This window comes from Carettochelys insculpta, chromosome 3 (assembly GCF_033958435.1).
Source record: "Carettochelys insculpta isolate YL-2023 chromosome 3, ASM3395843v1, whole genome shotgun sequence".
NCBI classification, from domain to species: Eukaryota; Metazoa; Chordata; order Testudines; family Carettochelyidae; genus Carettochelys; species Carettochelys insculpta.
Window position 1 is genome coordinate 122820032 of NC_134139.1, and position 19630 is coordinate 122839661.

General features: G+C 44.4%; 1 protein-coding gene across 1 annotated transcript in view; it reads left to right on the forward strand.

Moving 5' to 3' along the window:
* Positions 1-19630, forward strand: part of LAMA4 (laminin subunit alpha 4) — a 156542-nt gene that overhangs the window by 104002 nt on the left and 32910 nt on the right. The window contains exons 14-21 of the mRNA XM_074990717.1: positions 1024-1165; positions 3480-3576; positions 4698-4814; positions 11555-11740; positions 13928-14067; positions 15794-15967; positions 17065-17207; positions 17598-17760. Of these exons, the coding sequence (XP_074846818.1) occupies positions 1024-1165; positions 3480-3576; positions 4698-4814; positions 11555-11740; positions 13928-14067; positions 15794-15967; positions 17065-17207; positions 17598-17760 (1162 nt within the window). The remainder of the gene's footprint in view (positions 1-1023; positions 1166-3479; positions 3577-4697; positions 4815-11554; positions 11741-13927; positions 14068-15793; positions 15968-17064; positions 17208-17597; positions 17761-19630) is intronic.

The window sequence follows — 19630 nt, forward strand, 5'->3', positions numbered from 1 at the left end:
CCTCAGCTTGCTGAGGTCCAGCTATCTGACCCCAAGCATGCAAACCAACAGAGAGCAGAGGAGGCACCCCAGGCCCCCGTGAACCCTGTATGCCCATCAAGTATCTAACTTAAGCCCTAGATAGGAGATGAAAGTAGATTTAAAAATTACACAGAAAGTTAGTGGTTTCCTTATTATAAAATCATACACTGCAGACACTTACTTACCCTGGAAACGATCCCCACAAAAAACTGGTATGTGAGGGTTGAGAGCAAATAATTCATGCTACTGAATTCCTTTGAAAGGGAGTGACCCCATAACAGGCTGAAATGGATAGCTCTCACTTTATTGAGTACATGACATCAGGAATTTAATACAAAGCAAATGGAACCCTTTATGGATTGTACTGATGGAAATGTGACACATTTGCTGGAAAGATTGTAAATGTAAATGTAAAGATTATAAATGTATTATAAATGTCATTACCTGGAGCAGTCCCAGAGAAATCATGTGTTTGCAGGCTTAGGCCCTGCATCTGTAAAGTTAGGATGAAGTGCTTTTGTGTTCTTCCTAAACCAAACATAGGCTCTGAATTTTCATGGGTTTGTTCATCACTAAATTTAACCTACTGAAACATGTTCACATCTGAAGGGCTGAGGTCAGAAATTCATGTTTTAGACATATCTAGTAGCCAGCTTAATTATTATATGAACCTGAAAAATGTAAACTATACCTAAATGGTAGTCATCTTAAAAGCACTCAGTGTAGGCCTATCACTTTCCTCATTGGAGTTAATGGTAAAATTCCGACTGGCTGCAGTAGGAACAGAGTCAGACTATTGAGGTTTTTTCAAAATCCTAGCCAAACTATGTAAGTCCATCTTCCCACGTGTGCAAGCCCACAGAAATCAGATGGGAGTCGGTGTGCATGCATGGACATGACAGTAGTATTGAGACCAAAGTGTCTGTGTATTATTATTTTACAAGAAAGAAATGTAAACAAATAGTGGGGTTTTTTTTCTTTTTTCCCCTTCTATCCCCACAGGAATTTGTACAGTGTTGATACAAATGGCTTGGTACAAAAGGCATTGAATGCCTCAAATGTCTATGAAAATATTGCTACTTATATTGATGAAGCTAATGAAACTGCATTACTGGCCTTAAACACAACACACCGAGTCAGTGATGTAAGTAATTTTCATAATGTTTGTGTCTACCTTGCACTCAGTCAAGGCCCCAGCCATGATGTTCTAAGACTTTGGACTCCTGAGTGTGAACAGCAGCAATGACAGCCACCGTGGGCCCCAGGGCAAAGTGGAAGGGAGGCCTGATTCAGCATCCCCGGAACAGATGGGCCCAAGAGCAGAAGGGGTGGGGGCAAGAGTTGTGAGCCCTCAGCACCACCCAGACCATGACACTGGTCCTTCCCCCCACTTCCTCATAGCTGCGCACAGAGTTGCCATGGCACTTTAAAGGGGCCTGGAGCTCCAGCCACCACCACTGCCAGACTAGCAGCAGACAGAGCCCTTGAAACTCTTTGAAACCCCTTTGAAACTCCAAGCCCAAGGGCAACTGCTCCTTTTGCCCTCCCATCATCTGTGGGCCAGGGTGTGAAGTGAAACCAATCTCTTCATCATTTGCTAATGTAGCACTTCTTAACGTGTGGGGAACCTCAAATGGAGTTTGCCAGGGTTAGCCCCTGGTGGGCTGCCAGACACTCTGTACCTGAGCATTTCAGTGGCTGTGCTTGTGCATTCCTGGCCAAAGGGTGCTGGGGGACAGCGATGCGGGATGAGCCACCACTTTCCACAGCTCCCATTGGCCAGGAACAGTACATCACAGCCTGTGGACCTCAGGTAAACAAAGTGTCCGGAAACCCTTCTAGCTCACAGGCCTAAGTTCTCCACCCTTATTTTACAAGAACAGCAGTTTTCTCTCCTATTGCCTGATCAAATGCCAAATTGGTTAATTACTTCTACTCCCCCAAATTTCCTCTGTAGTTTCAAAAGGCTATAGTGGTCTTATTTAATTCCTATCCTAAACTGTTGAGTAGCGTTGCTGTATGCTGTTAAATGGCTGCCATGTTTGCCCGAGAAGTGGTAGAAACGACAGGTTAGAAGAGATGCAGAAGGTGGTGACTATTACACTGTGATTCTGACTTGGCAAATCCAGTTGAGCATAGGCTTGATGTGCGCACATATTTAGTGCCATCCCTTACAAGCAAAGCTCTTAAACATGAGCAGATGTCCCATTGACTTCAAGGGTAACGTGCTTTGCTGGATCTGCGCCTCTTGCCCTAGCACTGATTTACATATAGGCACTTAAAAACTCTTAAAGTATCATTTATTTTCTGGCTCTATTGTGACGAAAAGGAATGTAAGTTGGTGTAACTTGCCTGTCAAAGATCCAGAAGAAAGTATTAACCCTACTTTGTCACTTATATGAGCTTACATATCATTACTGAATTTGGCCCAAATAGCTGCTCTTTGGGATTCTGTGTATTGTAAAGCACTACATACATGTACGACATTATTAAACAGAGGTTGTAGTGTACTGCAAGTAAACAGCTTTTAACATGCACACCTTCCACTGGATTGGCCTTATAAGCCATCCAGTACCTGATTTCAACTGGAAGACCATGGGCTTCACTTGGCCCATCTAGAAGAACTGTACAGAAAGGACAACTTAGCTGAACATTAGATCTGACATCTGAGCTGCCATTCATGTTTGTGCCATATTAGAATTTAGACTTTCTAATACCATTACTTGTTATTATACAGCATCATAAGTATGCATAGTGCTTTACAAAACATATAGGAGGATTCTGTCCCTATCCAGAAGAACTTACAAATTTATCCTTCAGTACACCAGCTGCACCACTTAAATCTCATCCAAGAGACCCCATCCTCTGGTCATTGAGTCACCGAGGGGAGACTGCCGGAGGTGTTGTGCCTACTCTCTTATCTTGGAAAATTCAGCCTCTGTCTCACTCCAATTTTGCTCCCGTAGAAGCCTGTGAGACTTTTTGTCATCCACTTCAATGAAAGCAAGTTCCAGAATCAAAGAGCTTCTTATACATCTTCTGTTTATCCCACAGTCTGCTCCAAGCTTCCTACCTGCCAGGGAGCGATCTCCCTAGTGGTAAATTGATCACAACTACTTCTTCCTTCTGAAGGATAATGCCCTACAAGTGGAATAGCATGACTATTAGTTAGGCCAAGTCTTAGTTGATTTAGATGATTTTTATGCTATACTGTGAATTTAGTGTTCAGTTTGCCTGTTTAGAGGAAATACATTTCTTTAAACTTCAGTTGCAATTGATTGCAAATTTGGTTTTGAGCCATTTTTCTCATCCACCTTTTACTTTAGCACAGAAAATGGAATAGCAGCAAATTTATTGTGTGTGCCTGTGTAAATATTATGTCATCTAACCGCAGACACAATAAAGAGAGAGATTTCAACAAGCCTATTCTGACTCTCTTTTTGAAATGCATTTTTTAGGCTGTAGTTGGAATTGATACTCAGATTGTTTACCATAAAGATGAAAGTGAAAGACTCCTCAATCAAGCAAAGGAACTACAAGAGACAGCAGATGCTAGTAAATATATATCCTTCCTGTTGGTTTCACTACTTCACTGGTAATACGATAGCTCTATATATGAAAAGAGATCATTAAGAAGGAGATGCTGCTACAAAGAATAATAAGTGATCAAAGTTAGACACTAATGTGTTAGACAATGGAAATGTACAGTTTGAGCAGCTAGTGTCATGCCAAGCTGCTAAGAGTTTTCTATTGTCTACAGTGGGCACATTTACAGGTGTATTAAATTATTAGAACCTGATCCTGCAAACTTACCTGCATCTGAGTAACTTTATTCATCTGTCAAAACAAAAAGCAGTCAAGTAGCACTTTAAAGACAAGAAAAATAATTTATTAGGTGAGCTCACCTAATAAATTATTTTGCTCGTCTTTAAAGTGCTACTTGACTGCTTTTTGTTTTGATAGTATATAGACTAGCACGGCTCCCTCTCTGTTTTTATTCATCTGAGTAGTCTCACACATTCCTTTACTCACATGTAGAAGGGGATGGAGAATTGGGCCCTACAAAACCAGCTAAGAATAAGATTCTAGACTTTTCTTCATTAAAAATAGTGGAATTTCTATAAAAACAGTGGGAGTTGCTGATTTTTTTGTTTTGTTTTTTTGTTTTTTTAATTTTTCAAGGCCTTGTGCTTTGCATAAAATCTCATCTTGAAGTTTGTACTGTAATATATCAGCACCTGTCCCAAGTAGTTGCTAGCTATAAAAGCTCTTTTTGAGATATGATCTTTAATGAAAATAAGGAAACACCTTCCAAATTCTCTTGAGAAGACTCTTCCAGGAGATTGTTGAACATCATCTGGAAGATTGCTTAGCAATTTAGATCACTAGGGTGCATGATGTTAAAGTTAGTCAAGGTAAACATTGTAGTAACTAGTAACAGAGAGTAAGCTGTGCTAGTCTATACACTATCAAAACAAAAAGCAGTCAAGTAGCACTTTAAAGACTAGCAAAGGTGAGCTTTCGTGGGACAGACCCACTTCTTCAGACTGGTCTGGCTATGGCCTGTAACTAGTGTTTGTTAAATGCACTCTGAAATATTTGTGCATTAAGGGAAAGTTTTTAAGTGCTCTTTGTAATTATAGAATTCAATTGTTTCTTCTGTTCTGTTCTAACAGGTAATGATTTGGCTGTTGCAGAGACTAGTCGTCGTATAGCCGAAACGATTGCCAGAAAAGATGCTCTGAAAAGCCGCTTGATGAAAGCCATGAAACAAATTCAGTCAATAGAGCCAGGTTGTAAAATAGATACATCAGCTTTAGCTTTACTATCTCTCTGTGAAATTATACTCAAGAGCCTCAAGCTGGTTAGTTCAAGCAGCATTTGACTTAATCTTTAAAAATAAGGTTTCATAAACAAGTCAGCCTTAAAGACATTCAAAAAGCAGGAAGGACTCCTGGAACTTCTTGATGAAGGCAGAAAATCAAGATAACCTGCAGTAAAACACACTGTCTCTCTGATAAGCAAATTCTTGGCCACAGGGCACATCATACACAATAGTAGCTTCTCACAATGACATATCGTTAGTTACCAAACTTTTTTCATAAGTCATTTAGGCAAAGAAAGAAACTGTTCACAAGGCAAATTGAGCACTTTTGGTCTCCCCAAACTGCAATTACAATGATACAATATAAAAGTCATAGAGTGAGGCATTTTAGTTCTTTCTCTAATACTGTATTTAAATAAAATAATGTGAAGACCTTCCCCGTTAACAAGGACAATGCAACAGCTCGTTGTACAGTGCTTTCCATAGCATGATGAGATCGCTTATGCTATCATCTGAAACAGCATCGACTTCTCTTGATCTCCAAGTTACTAAAGGTTGCCATGCATTATGTGATCCTTGACTTTATTACAGACCAGACTATGCATTAATTTGTAGGCCTATTGCCCTTCTAATCAAAATTTAATTCAAGTGTACATTGTACTTGGCAGACTGAATATATTGATAGGCTGCCCCTGGCAATTTATGATTAGCTTGGTGTTCCCTTAATTCTTGAAACAGATAGAAGTCCATCAGTATTTGTTGGGTGTTTCCAGCTGTACTTCACCATGTTCTGAAGGCATATATGTGTCCCAAGTGGAGACGGTTAACAATTTTGCATCAAAACTTTTTCAATGAAAAAATGGCTTTTTGACAAACAGCATGTTATCATGTGCAAATGTTTGGTTTATTTAATATTTTTCAGGGTTCTTGTTTTAAAATACCTAAAAGAGAAAGCAGTAGCCACAAACTTGTCAGTTTTTATTTTTCTAAAATAACCTGAAAAAATTCACCCAAAAATTAAACAAAAGCATTTCAAATTCTTTGGCAATGTCACAGAAATAAAATCCATTCTAGTTCTAGGGCCTTGGATATAGTAGCCTTTAGGAAGCACGCTAATTAAAAGCTTAAAATGTAGCAGTTTAAAATAATCAGCCAAGGGCTGTTGATACATCTTAATCATTAATATAACACCAAACAAGGAAAGCTTTTTAAATGTTCTGTGTAATTTGAAAATGCAGTTATTACTAAGGTTTGGGGGGTGGGGGGGGTTACCGCTATGTGAGGAAAGTTCCAGCACTGTTGAACCAAAACTCTCATTAATCTTACTTTCATTTTCTGAAGAATTAGTCAGAAGTAATATATGTAATAATGCTCATTCTCTTTCAAAAACATGAAGACCTGAAAGAAGGGTCAGAATCTGAGGAAGGAGGAGCACAGGCTGTAATAGCAGTGATAAAGGAGAGACAGGACAGAAATATGGGGTCAACAAATCAGACTAAGAGGTTCAACCTGAAATTCAAGAAGTATGGGAAATAAGCAGAAAAAACTTAAATTGCTAGTAAGTAAACACAGCTATGATACAGTTGACATCACAGAGACTTGGTGTAATAATATACACGACTGGAATATTGGTATGGAAAGGTAAAGCTTGCTCAGGAAGGACAGTCAGGAAAAAAGGGAGGAATTACTTCCTATATATTAAAAATATATTCACTTGTACTGAGGTTCAAATGGAAGTAGGAAACAGACTTGTTGAAAGTCTCTGAGTAAGGATAAAAGTGTTAAAAAACAAGGGTAAAGTCATGGTAGGGATCTACTGAACCAGGAAAAAGAGACGGATGAGGCTTTTTTAAACAACCAACAAAATCATACAAAGCACAGGACTTGGTGGTGATGGGGGACAAATAAGCCGCGTCTACACAAGCCGGCTACTTCGAAGTAGCTGCGCCAACTTTGAAATAGCGCCCACCACGTCTACATGTGGCGAGCGCTATTTCGAAGTTGAAATCGACGTAAGGCGGCGAGACGTCGAAGTCACTATCCCCATCAGGAGATGGGAATAGCACCCTGCTTCGACGTTGAACGTCGAAGTAGGGCACGTGTAGACGATCCACGTCCCACAGCATCGAAAGAGCAGGGTCTGCCATGGCGGCCATCAGCTGAGGGGTTGAGAGACGCTCTATCCAGCCCCTGAGCTCTATGGTCGCCGCGTGCAGCAGCCCCTTAAAGCTCCCCGCCCCCTGCGTTCCTGTGCAGAAAGCTGAGAGCGCATGCAGGCGGCAGCACTGCCACACGGCCAGCCTGCACGCCCGCAGCAGCCCCATCCCACCACCCCTGCAGCAATGGCAGCCAGCCAGCCCCCCAAGGCGCCCCCAGGGCACCCCCCCCAAGGGGAGCGCGGGCTCCCAGGCTGGCAGCCAGCCCGGGAAGAGGCAGTGGGGCCCCTCCTGGACAGAGGCCAAGATCCGGGACCAGCTGGGGCTCTGGGGCGAGGAGGAGGTGCTCCAGGTAATGGGGAGCACGAGGCGGAATGCAGATGCGTTCACTCGGCTGGCCGAGGGCCTGGCTGCCCGGGGTCACCCTGCCTGCACTCCTGACCATGTCAGGAGTAAGGTTAAGGAGCTGCGGCAGGGTTATGCCTGGGCCCAGGATGCGGCCAGCCGATCTGGGGCTGCCCCCGCCACTTGCCCCTTTTACAGGGAGCTCAGGGCCATCCTGGGCCCCCGGTACACCTCCTCCACACCAGCCACTCTTGACACCTCGGCCGATGAGCCCCAGCAGGCCCCGGAGACGGAGTCCGCCCCGGAGGCAAGATCTGCACCCCAGGGGCCCCCCCAGGAGCCCACCCCGGGATGCCAGAGGAGGAGGAGGGGGACTCCTCCAGCGACAGGAGGCTCCGCATCGCCCTCCCGTCCCAGACCTCCAGCAGGGTGTCCACCCAGTGGGTGTCCCCCGACCGTGGAAGCGGACCGTCAGGTATGTACCCCCCCGGTGTACACCCCCGGGGTTAAGGGGCGGGGACAAGAGACATGACCAGGGCCCTCCACATGCCCAGATGACCATGGCCCCAAGGACAGCAGTGGCATGTCCCTCAGAGGACTGCATCAGCCCCTGCCCCCCAGCAGGACAGCGCCATGCCCCATCCCTGGGGATGGAGGGGGCAGAACCTAGGGTCCCCTGGGGGTGGGGGGGACACCCATCAGCAGCAGCAGCATCTCCCAGGGACGGGGATGGAGAACCAGCAGCAGAGGGGTGGGGGGACAAGGGCCACGGGTCAGGGCCCACACTAACGGCTGTCTCCACTCTTCCTCCCCCCCGTGTTCCACAGCTGCACCATCGGAGGGCCCGGAGAGCACCGGCAAGGTGTCCGTGGTCCCGGAGAGCCCACCGGGGCCATCCCAGCCGGCCAGCCCCTCGGTGGAGCATCGACCAGCCCCAGGACAGGGCCGACGGTGGAGCCACCAGAGGACAGCCACAGAACCCCAGCTGCTCGCGACCCTCCGGCATCAGCTGGAGGTGTCGGAGCGGTGTCTGCGGGTGGAGGAGCGGCAGCTGAAGATCCAAGAGCGAGTGCTGGCCTGGCACCAGGAGGCTTGGGGGGCCTTCATGCGGACCTTCGAGCGCATATCGCAACGCCTGGCCCCCCATGCCGCTCTGCCCACCGCTCTACCCGCCGCTCCGACTGCCGTCCCACCGCCGTCCGCCACCCTGGGGCCTGCCGCCAAGGGGGACCTGGGGCCTGCGGACACCGGCCGGCCATATTTGCCGGTTCGCCCGGCCCCCACCCAGACTTGGCCGGGGCTCCGGCCAAGGCGAGGGTCACGCCCTCCAACCCCGGGCACCAGTCATTAGGTGTGCGGGGCCGAGGACGTGCCCCCCCCCCACTTTGTACATATCTCCCATTTGTATATAGTTTGTGTTGGACCCCTGCTCTGTTCTGCTACCTGCCCCCCCCAAGTAAATAGTTCCCCCCTTTTTTTCTATATATATATATATATATATATATATATATATATATATATTATTAATAAGAGATTGCACTGTTTGGTTTCAAACAACATGTCCATTTAGTTTCAAGAAAAGTGCGGGGGGGTGCTCTTGGGTGCTCTGTGGTGTGGGCGTCGGGGCAGGGAGTGTTGTGGAGGATGGGGGGGTGCAGTCGGTGGCCTGCCAGCATTCACCCCGCAGCCTGGTCAAAATGGGCCCGCAGGGCCTCCCGGACCCGGATCCCCTCGGGTTCAACCTGGCAACTGGGGGCAGTGTGTGGCTGCACGTCGGCCCTGCCAGCCTCCACAGCCCAGCTCTGGAAGAAGGCCTCTCCCTTGCTCTCCACCAGCTTGTGGAGTGCACTGCATGCGCCCACAGCCTGGGGGATATTGGGGAGGCCCGCGTCCAGGCGGGTGAGGAGACACCTCCAGCACCCTTTGAGGTGGCCGAAAGTGCACTCAACCACCTGGCGCGCATGGTTCAACCCCGTGTTGAACCGCTCCTGGCTGGCTGTAAGATGGCCCATGTAAGGGTGCATGAGCCAGGGCCAGAGGGGATACTCCGCATCTGCGACGACGCAGGGGGCATGGTGGTGTCCCCCACAGGGATCTCCCGCTGGGGGATGTAGGTCCCTGCCTCCAGCCAGTGGCACAGGCCCGAATTTCTGAATACCCAGGTGTCGTGGGTGCTGCCAGGCCAGCCAACATAAATGTCCAGGAAGCAGCCCCGGCTGTCCACCAAGGCCTGGAGGACCACAGAATGGTATCCCTTCCTGTTAAGGAAGCGTCCTCCGCTGTGCTCCAGGGCACGGATGGATATATGGGTCCCATCCAGAGCCCCAAAACAATTTGGGAAGCCCAGGGTGGCAAACCCCACGATGGCAGCATCCAGGTCCCCAAGCCGCATGAGCCTGTGGAGGAGCAGGGCATTGATTGCGTGGACGACCTGCAGGGGAAGGACATGAGAGAGCACCAGTGAGGGGTGTGCAGGGTGTGTCTGGCCCTTCATCCCAGGGCTCCCCCGCCCAGGGCTTCCCCCCCCAGGGTTCCCCTCTCCTCCCTGGGTCCTCTTACATCCATGAGGACAGCCCCGATGGTGGCCTTGCCCACGCCAAACTGCTGCCCTACAGATCGGTAGCCGTCTGGAGTGGCCAGCTTCCAGACAGCGATGCCGACTCATTTCTCGACCGTGAGGACACGTCGCATGGAGGTGTCCTGGTGCCATAAGGCAGGGGTGAGCCACTGGCAGAGCTCCAGGAATGTCTGTCAGCTCATGCAGAAACTCTGGAGCCAGCGGTCATTGTCCCACTCGCCGAGCACTAGCCGCTCCCACCAATCCGTGCTCGTGGGGTAGCTCCACAGCCAGCGGCGTGTGCAGCCGGGGGGGGGGGGGGCGGGGGGGCGTGGAGGGCAGCAAGGTCTGGGGCTGCTTCCTCATCCCCTGGGGGCAGCTTATCTTCCATGAATAAAAGGTGATCAGCTGCCTCCTGCATAGCACTGAGCAGGGCAGCCACTGGTCCTGCAGGGGCGGGTGTGTGGACCTCTGGCTGCTGCTGCTGCTGCTGCTGCTGCTGCTGCTGGGGGTCCATACTGCTTCAACGGGGTGTGCGTGCCTGTGGCTCTGCAGACCGCGTGCTGTGCAGGCTGAGTGTGTCTGGGAGGGGCCCTTTAAGGGAGTGGCTTGCTGTTGCCCCGGAAGTGCTAGTCCGCCCTGTGACCCTGTCTGCAGCTGTTCCTGGCACCCTTATTTCAATTTGGGCCACTTTGGTGTGTAGACGCTCCCCTGCAGCGCCTACTTCGATGTAGTGCTGCCCAACGTTGACATTGAACATCGACAGCACCAGCCCTGGAGGACGTGTAGACGCTATTCATCGAAATAGCTTATTTCGATTTCGCTACATTGAAATAAGCTATTTCGATGTAGCATCCCCCTGTAGACATAGCTATACAAACACAAACATGTTGGGGCAAAATTAGAAAGGCCCAGGCACAAAACACAATCAAACTACCTAGAGACACAAAGGGTAACAATAAAACATTCTACAAGTTCATTAGAAGCAAGAGGAAGTCCAAGGACAGGGTAGACCTGTTATTCAATGAAGAGGGGGAAACAATAGCAGAAAATGTGAAAATGGCAGAGGTAGTTAATGACTTCTTTGTTTCAGTTTTGACCAGTAAGATTTATTTCATATTTATTAGGAGGACTGGTGTAATTGAGAAATGAGAAGTAATTCTTCCACTCTATTCTGCACTGAGTAGATCTCAACTGGAGTACTGTGTCCAGTTCTGGATGCCACATTTTAGGAAATACATGGCCAAACTGGAAAAAGTTCAAAGCAGAGCAATAAAAATTATTTAAGCTCTACATAACATGACCCATGACAGAAGATTGAAAGAACTGGGTTTGTTTAGTCTAGAAAACAGAAAACTGAGAGGGGACATGATAACAGTTTTCAAGCAAATTAAAGGTTGTTATTAGAAGGAAGAAGAAAAATTGTTCTCTTTAACTGCTGAGGGTGGGACAAGAAGCAATGGGCTTAAATTGTAGCAAGGGTAATTAAGGACTTGAAAAAATTGCCTAGGCAAGTTTTGGAATCTTCATCATTGGAAATGTTTCAGAGCAGGTTAGACAAATACCTGCCTGAGATGTTCTAGAGTGTCTGGCCTTGATGACTTCTCAAGATCCTTTCTAGTCCTATGATTCCATGATTCTATATTACAGGTGATACTAGACAACGTTTGGACCAATCTAAACTCATTACTCAAGAGGCTGTAGATAATACAATGAAAGTAACCCAGACTACTACTCCAATGGCTAAGAATCTGAAGAACTGGTCTCAGAACGTTCAAAACTTTGAGCAAGATGCAGTTGCTTATGACAAGGCTGTGGACTCAGCTGGCGATGCAGGTATACAAACTGTAAAATGGCACTGAGACCAAGTGTTACTTGGTGTTATTCATTGCAACCACTATTACTGTAAATGTAGTTTGACAGTTGTTGCTGTTAAATATGTCATGAGTTGCTTTCCATGTCACCTCACACCTTATTTTATAACTATCTGCTCAACTACTGTGCATCTTCTTGAAAAATTACTCAAAATATTTTGAGACTCTGAAAGTCAACAGATCTTAGGCTCCTAATAGTCTAAATTACTTTTGCAAATGGAACTTAGACCCTTTTGAATCATTTACCACTTGTTAAATACCATGTTACCACTATTATTATGGTGGCAATGGTGGTTGTAGCAACAGTTGTAATCGTTTGTTATTACTGGAGCACGTCGTGGTCAACCACATAAAGATCAGCATTATGCAACACACAACAGATATAGAAAAAACAGCTTATCTGAAGAGAGTACCGTCTAAATCAGTGGTTCCCAACCTGGTGACCACTGACCCCTGTGGTTCCATCATGGTATTGCAGAGGGTCCATGAAAAAAATAAAAGTTAAATGAAAATGACCATAGAAAATAAGTTTTAAATAAACTGAGAAGTTACAATCTATTATTATTTTTAAATTAGGTATCTTCCATAATATTATTAATTGCTGTCTGAAAATCTATGTTGTGGTTTCCTTTCTCATTTAATGTAGCATACATAGCAGCTAGAATTGGCTTTGATGGAGGCCTGCAAAGGGTTTGGGGGGGTAATTGGGGGTCTGCAGTAGGGAAAAGGTTGGGAACCGCTGGTCTAAATAAACAAGATAAATGATAAGGGAAGGAGAATAGCTTACATACAGAATGATCAATGGGATGGATTGTAAGCATCATGTTAGTACCCTAGTTTTCGGGGATTGTGGTGGGCTGTTGGGAAAGGAAGCGATCAGCTAAACTGAAAGACAAAATGAAGAAAGAGAGTGGGACCATAGAAGAGAAAGAGGTAAAAGGGATATGGAAAAGGAAAGAGGGAAGGCAGATGGAGAGAGGCTGAGATGAAGAAACTGGGGGTCAGGATGGGAAGAGAGATAGACACAGTGCTGTTTTAGTGAAAAAAGAAGTGCCAGTACTCAGCCAGCGCCCCACCCCAGCCAGTCTCATGGCTGGGGCTGCCGAGGTGCCAGTACTCAGTACCAGCAAATACCAGCACAAAAAAGCACTGGATAGAAGAAATAGCCAGTTAGCACAGAGAAGAGACTATCCAGAGTAAGACTGCAGAAAGCCCTCTCATGACATCATCACAGTCCAGCTGTATCTACTACCTTTGCTTCTGTGTTGGTTGCCAACAGAGACTTTGACTGACTCTGTCCAGGAGTTTCTTCTCAGACTTCCTGTGAGTTTCTGGGCAAATCACTTAGGCCCACATTGTCAAAGGTCTTTAGGTATCTGATGCCTGTTGAAATCAAGGGAGGGTAGGTGCCTCAATACAACAGGGTCTCATGATTCACAAACTTAATGCTCACAAATTCAATTATTCACGAGCGGCCGAGTGGCTGCTTCCCTAGGGCCCCAGGGAGAAGCGTCAGGAACCGCCGTTTCCCCAGGGCCCCCGGCTGGAGCACCGGCAGCTGCTGCTTCCCTGGGGCAATGGGCAAGAGCACTGGCAGCCGCCGTTTCCCCAGGGCTCCAAGCCCCCTCCCCGTATTCATGACTGTTGAGACCCTACTGTATGTTAGAGAATCTGGGCCTTACTCACTCTGTGTTTCAGTTTCCCTGTCTTGTAAATGGGAGTAGTATTTGCCTAACTCATAGGTGTGTTGTAAGATTACATTCGCTAAGGTTTGTAAAGCACAATGGGACAATCAGAAAGATGGTATTACTTGAGTACAAAGCAGCTGTTATTATTCATATTTGAGTAGCACCTAGAAGCACCAAGAAATCTTATACTACTCAGCACTGATCCTGCATGCTGTTACGTACAGGCAGATCCTGCACCTACACAGAGCCCTGAAGAAATAAATGGGCCTCTATACAGGAGCAGAGGTACACCGGCATGTAGCAGCTTGCAGGACCAGGACATTTACTTACAAGAGTAAGTAACAGTTGAACAATGCAAGCAAATACTAGTGAATGGGAAGGGAATGCAAATTGAGCTCCCTGATGGAAAAACAGAGTTGTATAGTGGGGAATTGGGCTCTTAGTTTCCTTTCTAATTACAGTGAAGAATTTGACAGAGGTCATCCCTCAGCTCCTGGATAAATTGCGTACAGTAGACCAAAAGTTGCCAGCAAACAACATTTCTGCCAGCATTCAACGGATCAGGGAGCTAATTGCTCAGACTAGGAGTGTAGCAAGCAAGGTAAAACACTTGGATGAGGCATTCGGTTACTAGTGATAATGGTCAAATGCATCTTACTAACTCTGTTTCTCTGGGCTAGATTTCATGTCTGAACCTTGATGTTATGTTATCTCTCCCTAACAACTGGATGAGAATAGCACAGTGGTAGCAATTACAATTTTTACAGTTGCTACAGGCAAATAATACATGGCAGTCATGATAGAATATCATAAATATGATACTGTTAATTAGACAATGGAATGGTAGTCACTGTTGTAGAAACATTTAAAGCTAAAGTAGTATTTACTATTAATTTATTATTCAGTTGCGAACATTAAGTACAAATAGCAGCAATTGTGATAATTTCAGTGACAACTATGTGAATTCACAAGATTTCTTTCTTTTAAAAAGGGCCCTTTTAATGTAAGAACATCTGTACTATACTGATACCATGATGACATTAATTGCGACAGCAAAAGTATAGAAATTTTACTGGCAAATGCTTGATAACAACAGTGATGCCAATAATGAAAATGACGTATTCAGTTTGGAGGAACTTTGACATGACAATATAAGACTACGTCTGTACAGTGTTAGAACATTCTGGCTGTGATGGGGTGTACCAGATATTTGCGGCCCCCTGCTTGGAGCATCATGGCTCTGCTTCACCCTGTCCGAGGAAAGTTCTCTGAGAGGAAAAGAGCAGCGAGTATTAGACTAGCCATTAGGGGAACCCCATTGAGATCTTTGGTCCTCCAAGAGCTAGAAGGGCTGAGGACTAGCAAAAACAATCAAGGCACAGCAGACTAAAATAAAAGGAGGCGTTGGGTAACAAAACAATTTCTGGTGGAGCTAGAGGAGTGAGGAGGGATGATCTCTAGACTACAGACAAAAGAACTAAGTCAGGCCCCATTTCTGGGATCAGTCAAGGGAATATGCTCAGGAAGAACCCTGCCGAATTAATTCTGGAGGAAGAATTAAGCCTCAGAAAGATAAGAAAACATGATTATGATTGCTTCCAGAGCTGCAGATGGATCAGCAAGCCTTCCAAAAGGGAACCACAAAGGCCTGGTACACCCTGTAACACTGTCCACCCACACTGAACTGTCTATTGGGCCCAAAAAAACCCAAAACTCAGTCAGGAATGACACTATCTTACTGTTCCTCAAATATGTTTTCGTTTTAAATCATACATTTCTCAAAATGTAAAAACATTGCTTTAAATATGCTTAAAGGTATCTTAAAATGAACACTGTTGTCCTGAGTGGCTGCTTATTTGCACCAGTTTTACATCAGTATAACTCAGTTCACTTCAGTGGGCTTGCTCCTGATTAAACCAGTGAAAGTGAGAGGAGAATTTGGCCTATTTCTAAAGCAAAGAAATATATTATCAGGAAAGATTTCAAAAAAAAATAATGCAATAAGTTTGTTGTGTACAGTATAATATTAGTATGTAGTATAATAGTAGTAGCCCAGATTCAACTAGACTCTGAAGCATATTCCTCAATCCCATTGAAGCCCAGTTAAAGTTAATGACATGCATAATTAAATAGTGGTGTCAATGAAAGTAAATTGATAACATTTCATCTGTATGTTTCCTTTTATCTTTACACAGTGTGTTACAAAAATTTGAGTTGTTATGAACGTACAATCAATGCCAATTGAAGTCCAAAGAAATGTTTGCAAATTTCCCCACAGGCGTGTCTCAGAACAGAACCTATCTAACTTTGTATTTTTGCCACTTCAGGTTCAAGTCTCTATGAAATTTGAAGGCCTATCAGCTGTAGAGATCAATCCAAAGACAAGCCTAGAAGACCTAAAGGCTTTTACCTCCATGAGTTTGTATATTAGACTTCTAAAAGACCACCCACAGCTGGCAGCATCTCCAGATAGATTTGTCCTATACCTTGGAAACAAAAATGTAAGACAATTAATTTTATTCTGGAAAAAAGACAGAAGTGAAAATAAGTATTTGGCTTTTTCACAACATTTGTCTATTTCCTTCTGTCAGGGATTTCGACAGAAGTATTTCATTGACACTTTCAAAACAAAAAGCAGCCAAGTAGCACTTTAAAGACTAGCAAAATAATTTATTAGGTGAGCTTTTGCTTGTCATTGTTCAGTGACATGCAGCGCATTAGTGATTCCAAGATATCCCATCTTAGCAATTTTTTCCCTCTCTCTAATATAGTATTCTGTCCAAGTAGCAATTACATTGGCTGGTGCACTGAGATACAGAGGCTGGCTGCGGGCAACTACATATGCCTTCCATGCTCAATTAGCGTTGAACTGTTCTGCAGCAATTACTCCTGTCCGCCAGACTTTTGTGGGTCACATGCAAATCAGCACTGGCCTGCTAACAGTGTGGATTGTAAGTCTCACCATTCAAAGATCTTAGAGATAAGAGTGTTGCTTTGCCGGTGGCCTGTGCTGCTGCTGGTGAATATCTCCTTCTATCTACTTTAGAACACTAAAGAAGGGACTTGCACTCTCCTTGTCACAGTCTTATGAAGTGACTGTGTTCAATTTTTACTGTTAAAGAAAAACACAAGTGACACCATCTCACAAATCATGTGCAATCTGGGCAAGCTGGTAGGTTGGAAAGGTGAAATCCTGGGCTTTACTCTTGAATCTTTTATTTCTAAAGGAATTCTATGTACAAGTGCCTGTAAGCTAAGAAACTCCCCACTGAGAGATCTGATTACGGTGCATCATACCTGAGCCCTCAGACAAAACTTGTTGCCATTTCCTATATTGATACTGGGTAGCAAACAGTGAGCGCATACAAGAGCATATGTCCTAGAAATATTTGACCTAGATTTGAGGCCATCATTTTGGGGACATTTTTATACTGTGTAGTACTGTCTACTGAAACAATGTAATTAGTGGACAGTATACTTTAGTTTATGAGTTGTACATAAATATTTGCTTTTGTCTATAATTGTCTAATGTGTATTAGCTTTCTTGGATCAAGGATGAATCAAGTAGCCCTGACATCCCAACTCATTGATGTTTTAGGCAAAAGATTACATGGGTCTTGCGATCAAGAATGATAACCTGGTATATATTTATAATCTGGGAGGTCGAGATGTGGAAATACCACTGGACTCCAAGCCAGTCAGCTCTTGGCCTGCTTACTTCAGTATCGTCAAAGTAGAGAGGTAAAGTATTTATGTGGAGCTATTCTATTTCCTTTGAGATCAATTTGGTTTGAAAATGTCATGGGTGATCAGGTAAATCTCACCAGTAGCAAATAACTGTCTAAGACTGTCCTATGGGATGATGACGAGGCTGCTGAGCTAAGCCTTTAACAAACTGATGGGGTATTAATTCCAAATGGGGCAGGCTCAAGTTGTAAGTGGAAGAAGAACCCAGTCCAATCACTGTGGTCCCAACTGTGGTCCCATCACAGAAGACACTTTTATGGTGGAGAAAATATATTAAACAGCCAAAAACTTTTTTTAAATGATCTTTTCATGTTTCTCACATCTAACCATCAAACTAAAGAGTTGACTATGCAGCTCTCTTTTTTCTCTATATTCCTTCAACAGGATGGGAAAGTATGGGAAAATATTTCTAACTGTGCCAAGCCTGAGCAGCACAGCTGAAGAAAAATTCATCAAAATAGGAGAGGTTCCTGGTGTTGACTCCCTTTTGGATTTGGATCCCAAAAATACCATCTTCTATGTTGGCGGTGTGCCTCCAAATTTTAAGGTAGATCAAATAACTCTTCTTCATATATTGAAACTTCAATAAATCTGGGACTTCTTTTACAAACGTGTCATTAATGGAAAGGTTTGGTTATTAAGTCACATACCACATTATGATTCTTCAACACAGTCCCTGGAATCTGCACACATTAGTGATACCATCTACGTAGCATGTCCAGCATAGGAAGCTGGTCAGATTCATCTTAGTCACAATGAAATGCTGCTGATATGTAATTAGAAAAAAAAATACATAGCTATTGTAGGTGAACAACTAGTAGCCCAGCTGAGCAAAGCATGCTTTCTGCTACACTTTATCAATATTGGACGTAGAGACTTTCTTGCATGAGGTCTGTTTGTAGGCCTATTGAAATGTGAGAGTGGCTTCAATCTAATTCCTAGAGAATAGGTAGGTACCCTATAGAATTCATGGTCCAGCATTCATGTGTTCCTAATACTAGCAATAAATTGTGTGCTACCCTTGTGAAAATTAGTTGGAAGACCTTTTTCTAAACATTAAAGACCCTTAAAGTCTTTCATCAGTAAATATCTATTCAAGTATGTAAATCTGTGCACAAAAGACGGCCAAAATTACTAAACCCTAATGAAGACCTAATATGACTGTTGAAAAAGCCAACTGATATGCCAGTTAATGCCAGTTGTAACAGGCAGATAATGTACTGACAAAACATTGGTGATACTCTGCTCCCTTTTCTACAGTGTACAGGTTTTTTTGACATTGGAAGAATGCTACATTAATTCTTTCAACTTTACTTCCATTTAATTTTTACATCATTTGATTTTCCCCCTTTCACTAACAAGGCAATTTAGATTAATTTTGCAGTGTTCATTGTTGAGTTATTTAAAATAATCTCTGCTGAGCTTTAGCCACTGGCAAATATAAGTTTCATGAATATGAGAGAATCTCTCTAAGTTCATGCTCTTTTTTCCCCTTTATTTTGATAAGAAATGACCTTTAAATCACAAAGGCTGTGGCCACACTAGCACCTCCTTTCAGAGGGTCTATGGTAATGTGGCACTGCGGGATATATACTGATGAGGCACATCTATGAATAGGCATCTGGTTTGGGGAATAAGGGGCTTTCGAAATCAGGGGTCCATTTTGAAAGGCTCCCCTGGCTACAAGGGCAGCTGCATTTCAAAACTGGCAGTTTTGCGGCAAACGTAACCACCATTATGCTAATGAGACACTGTATATTCATGAAAGCACCTCATTAGCATACCCCGAAGTGCCACATTATGCTAGTGTGGCCACAGCCAAAGAGATGTAAATAAAATTAACACAAAATACTGGGGGATATTTCCATTTAGATGGTTATGAAAATGTAGTTCTCTGGATGTCAAAGACACAAAGTGGGTGAGGTATTATCTTTTATTGAACCAGCTTCTGATGGTGAAAGAGATAAGCTTTCATGTTACGCGGAGTACTTTTTCAGGTCTTTGGATAATAAATTGTATAATCTAAGACAAACATGGGATTAGTCATAAAATTTTTACAGCATAAATTTTCAGCTTGGAAAAGAGGTGACTGAGGATGATATGACTGACGTCTGTAAAATCATGACTGTTGTAGAGAAAGTAGATAAGGGGTTTAAAAAAGAGCTCGATAAATTTTTGCAGGTTAGGTCCATAAATGGCTATTAGCCGGGGTAAAGTATGGTGCCCTAGCCTTCACTACAAGGGCAGGAGATGGATGGCAGGAGATAAATCACTTGATCATTGTCTTCTGTTCTCCTTCTCTGGGGCACCTGGCATTGGCCACTGTCGGCAGACGGGATACTGGGCTGGATGGACCTTTGGTCTGACCCAGTATGGCCATGCTTATGTTCTTATGTTCTTATGTTCTTAAGTGCTAT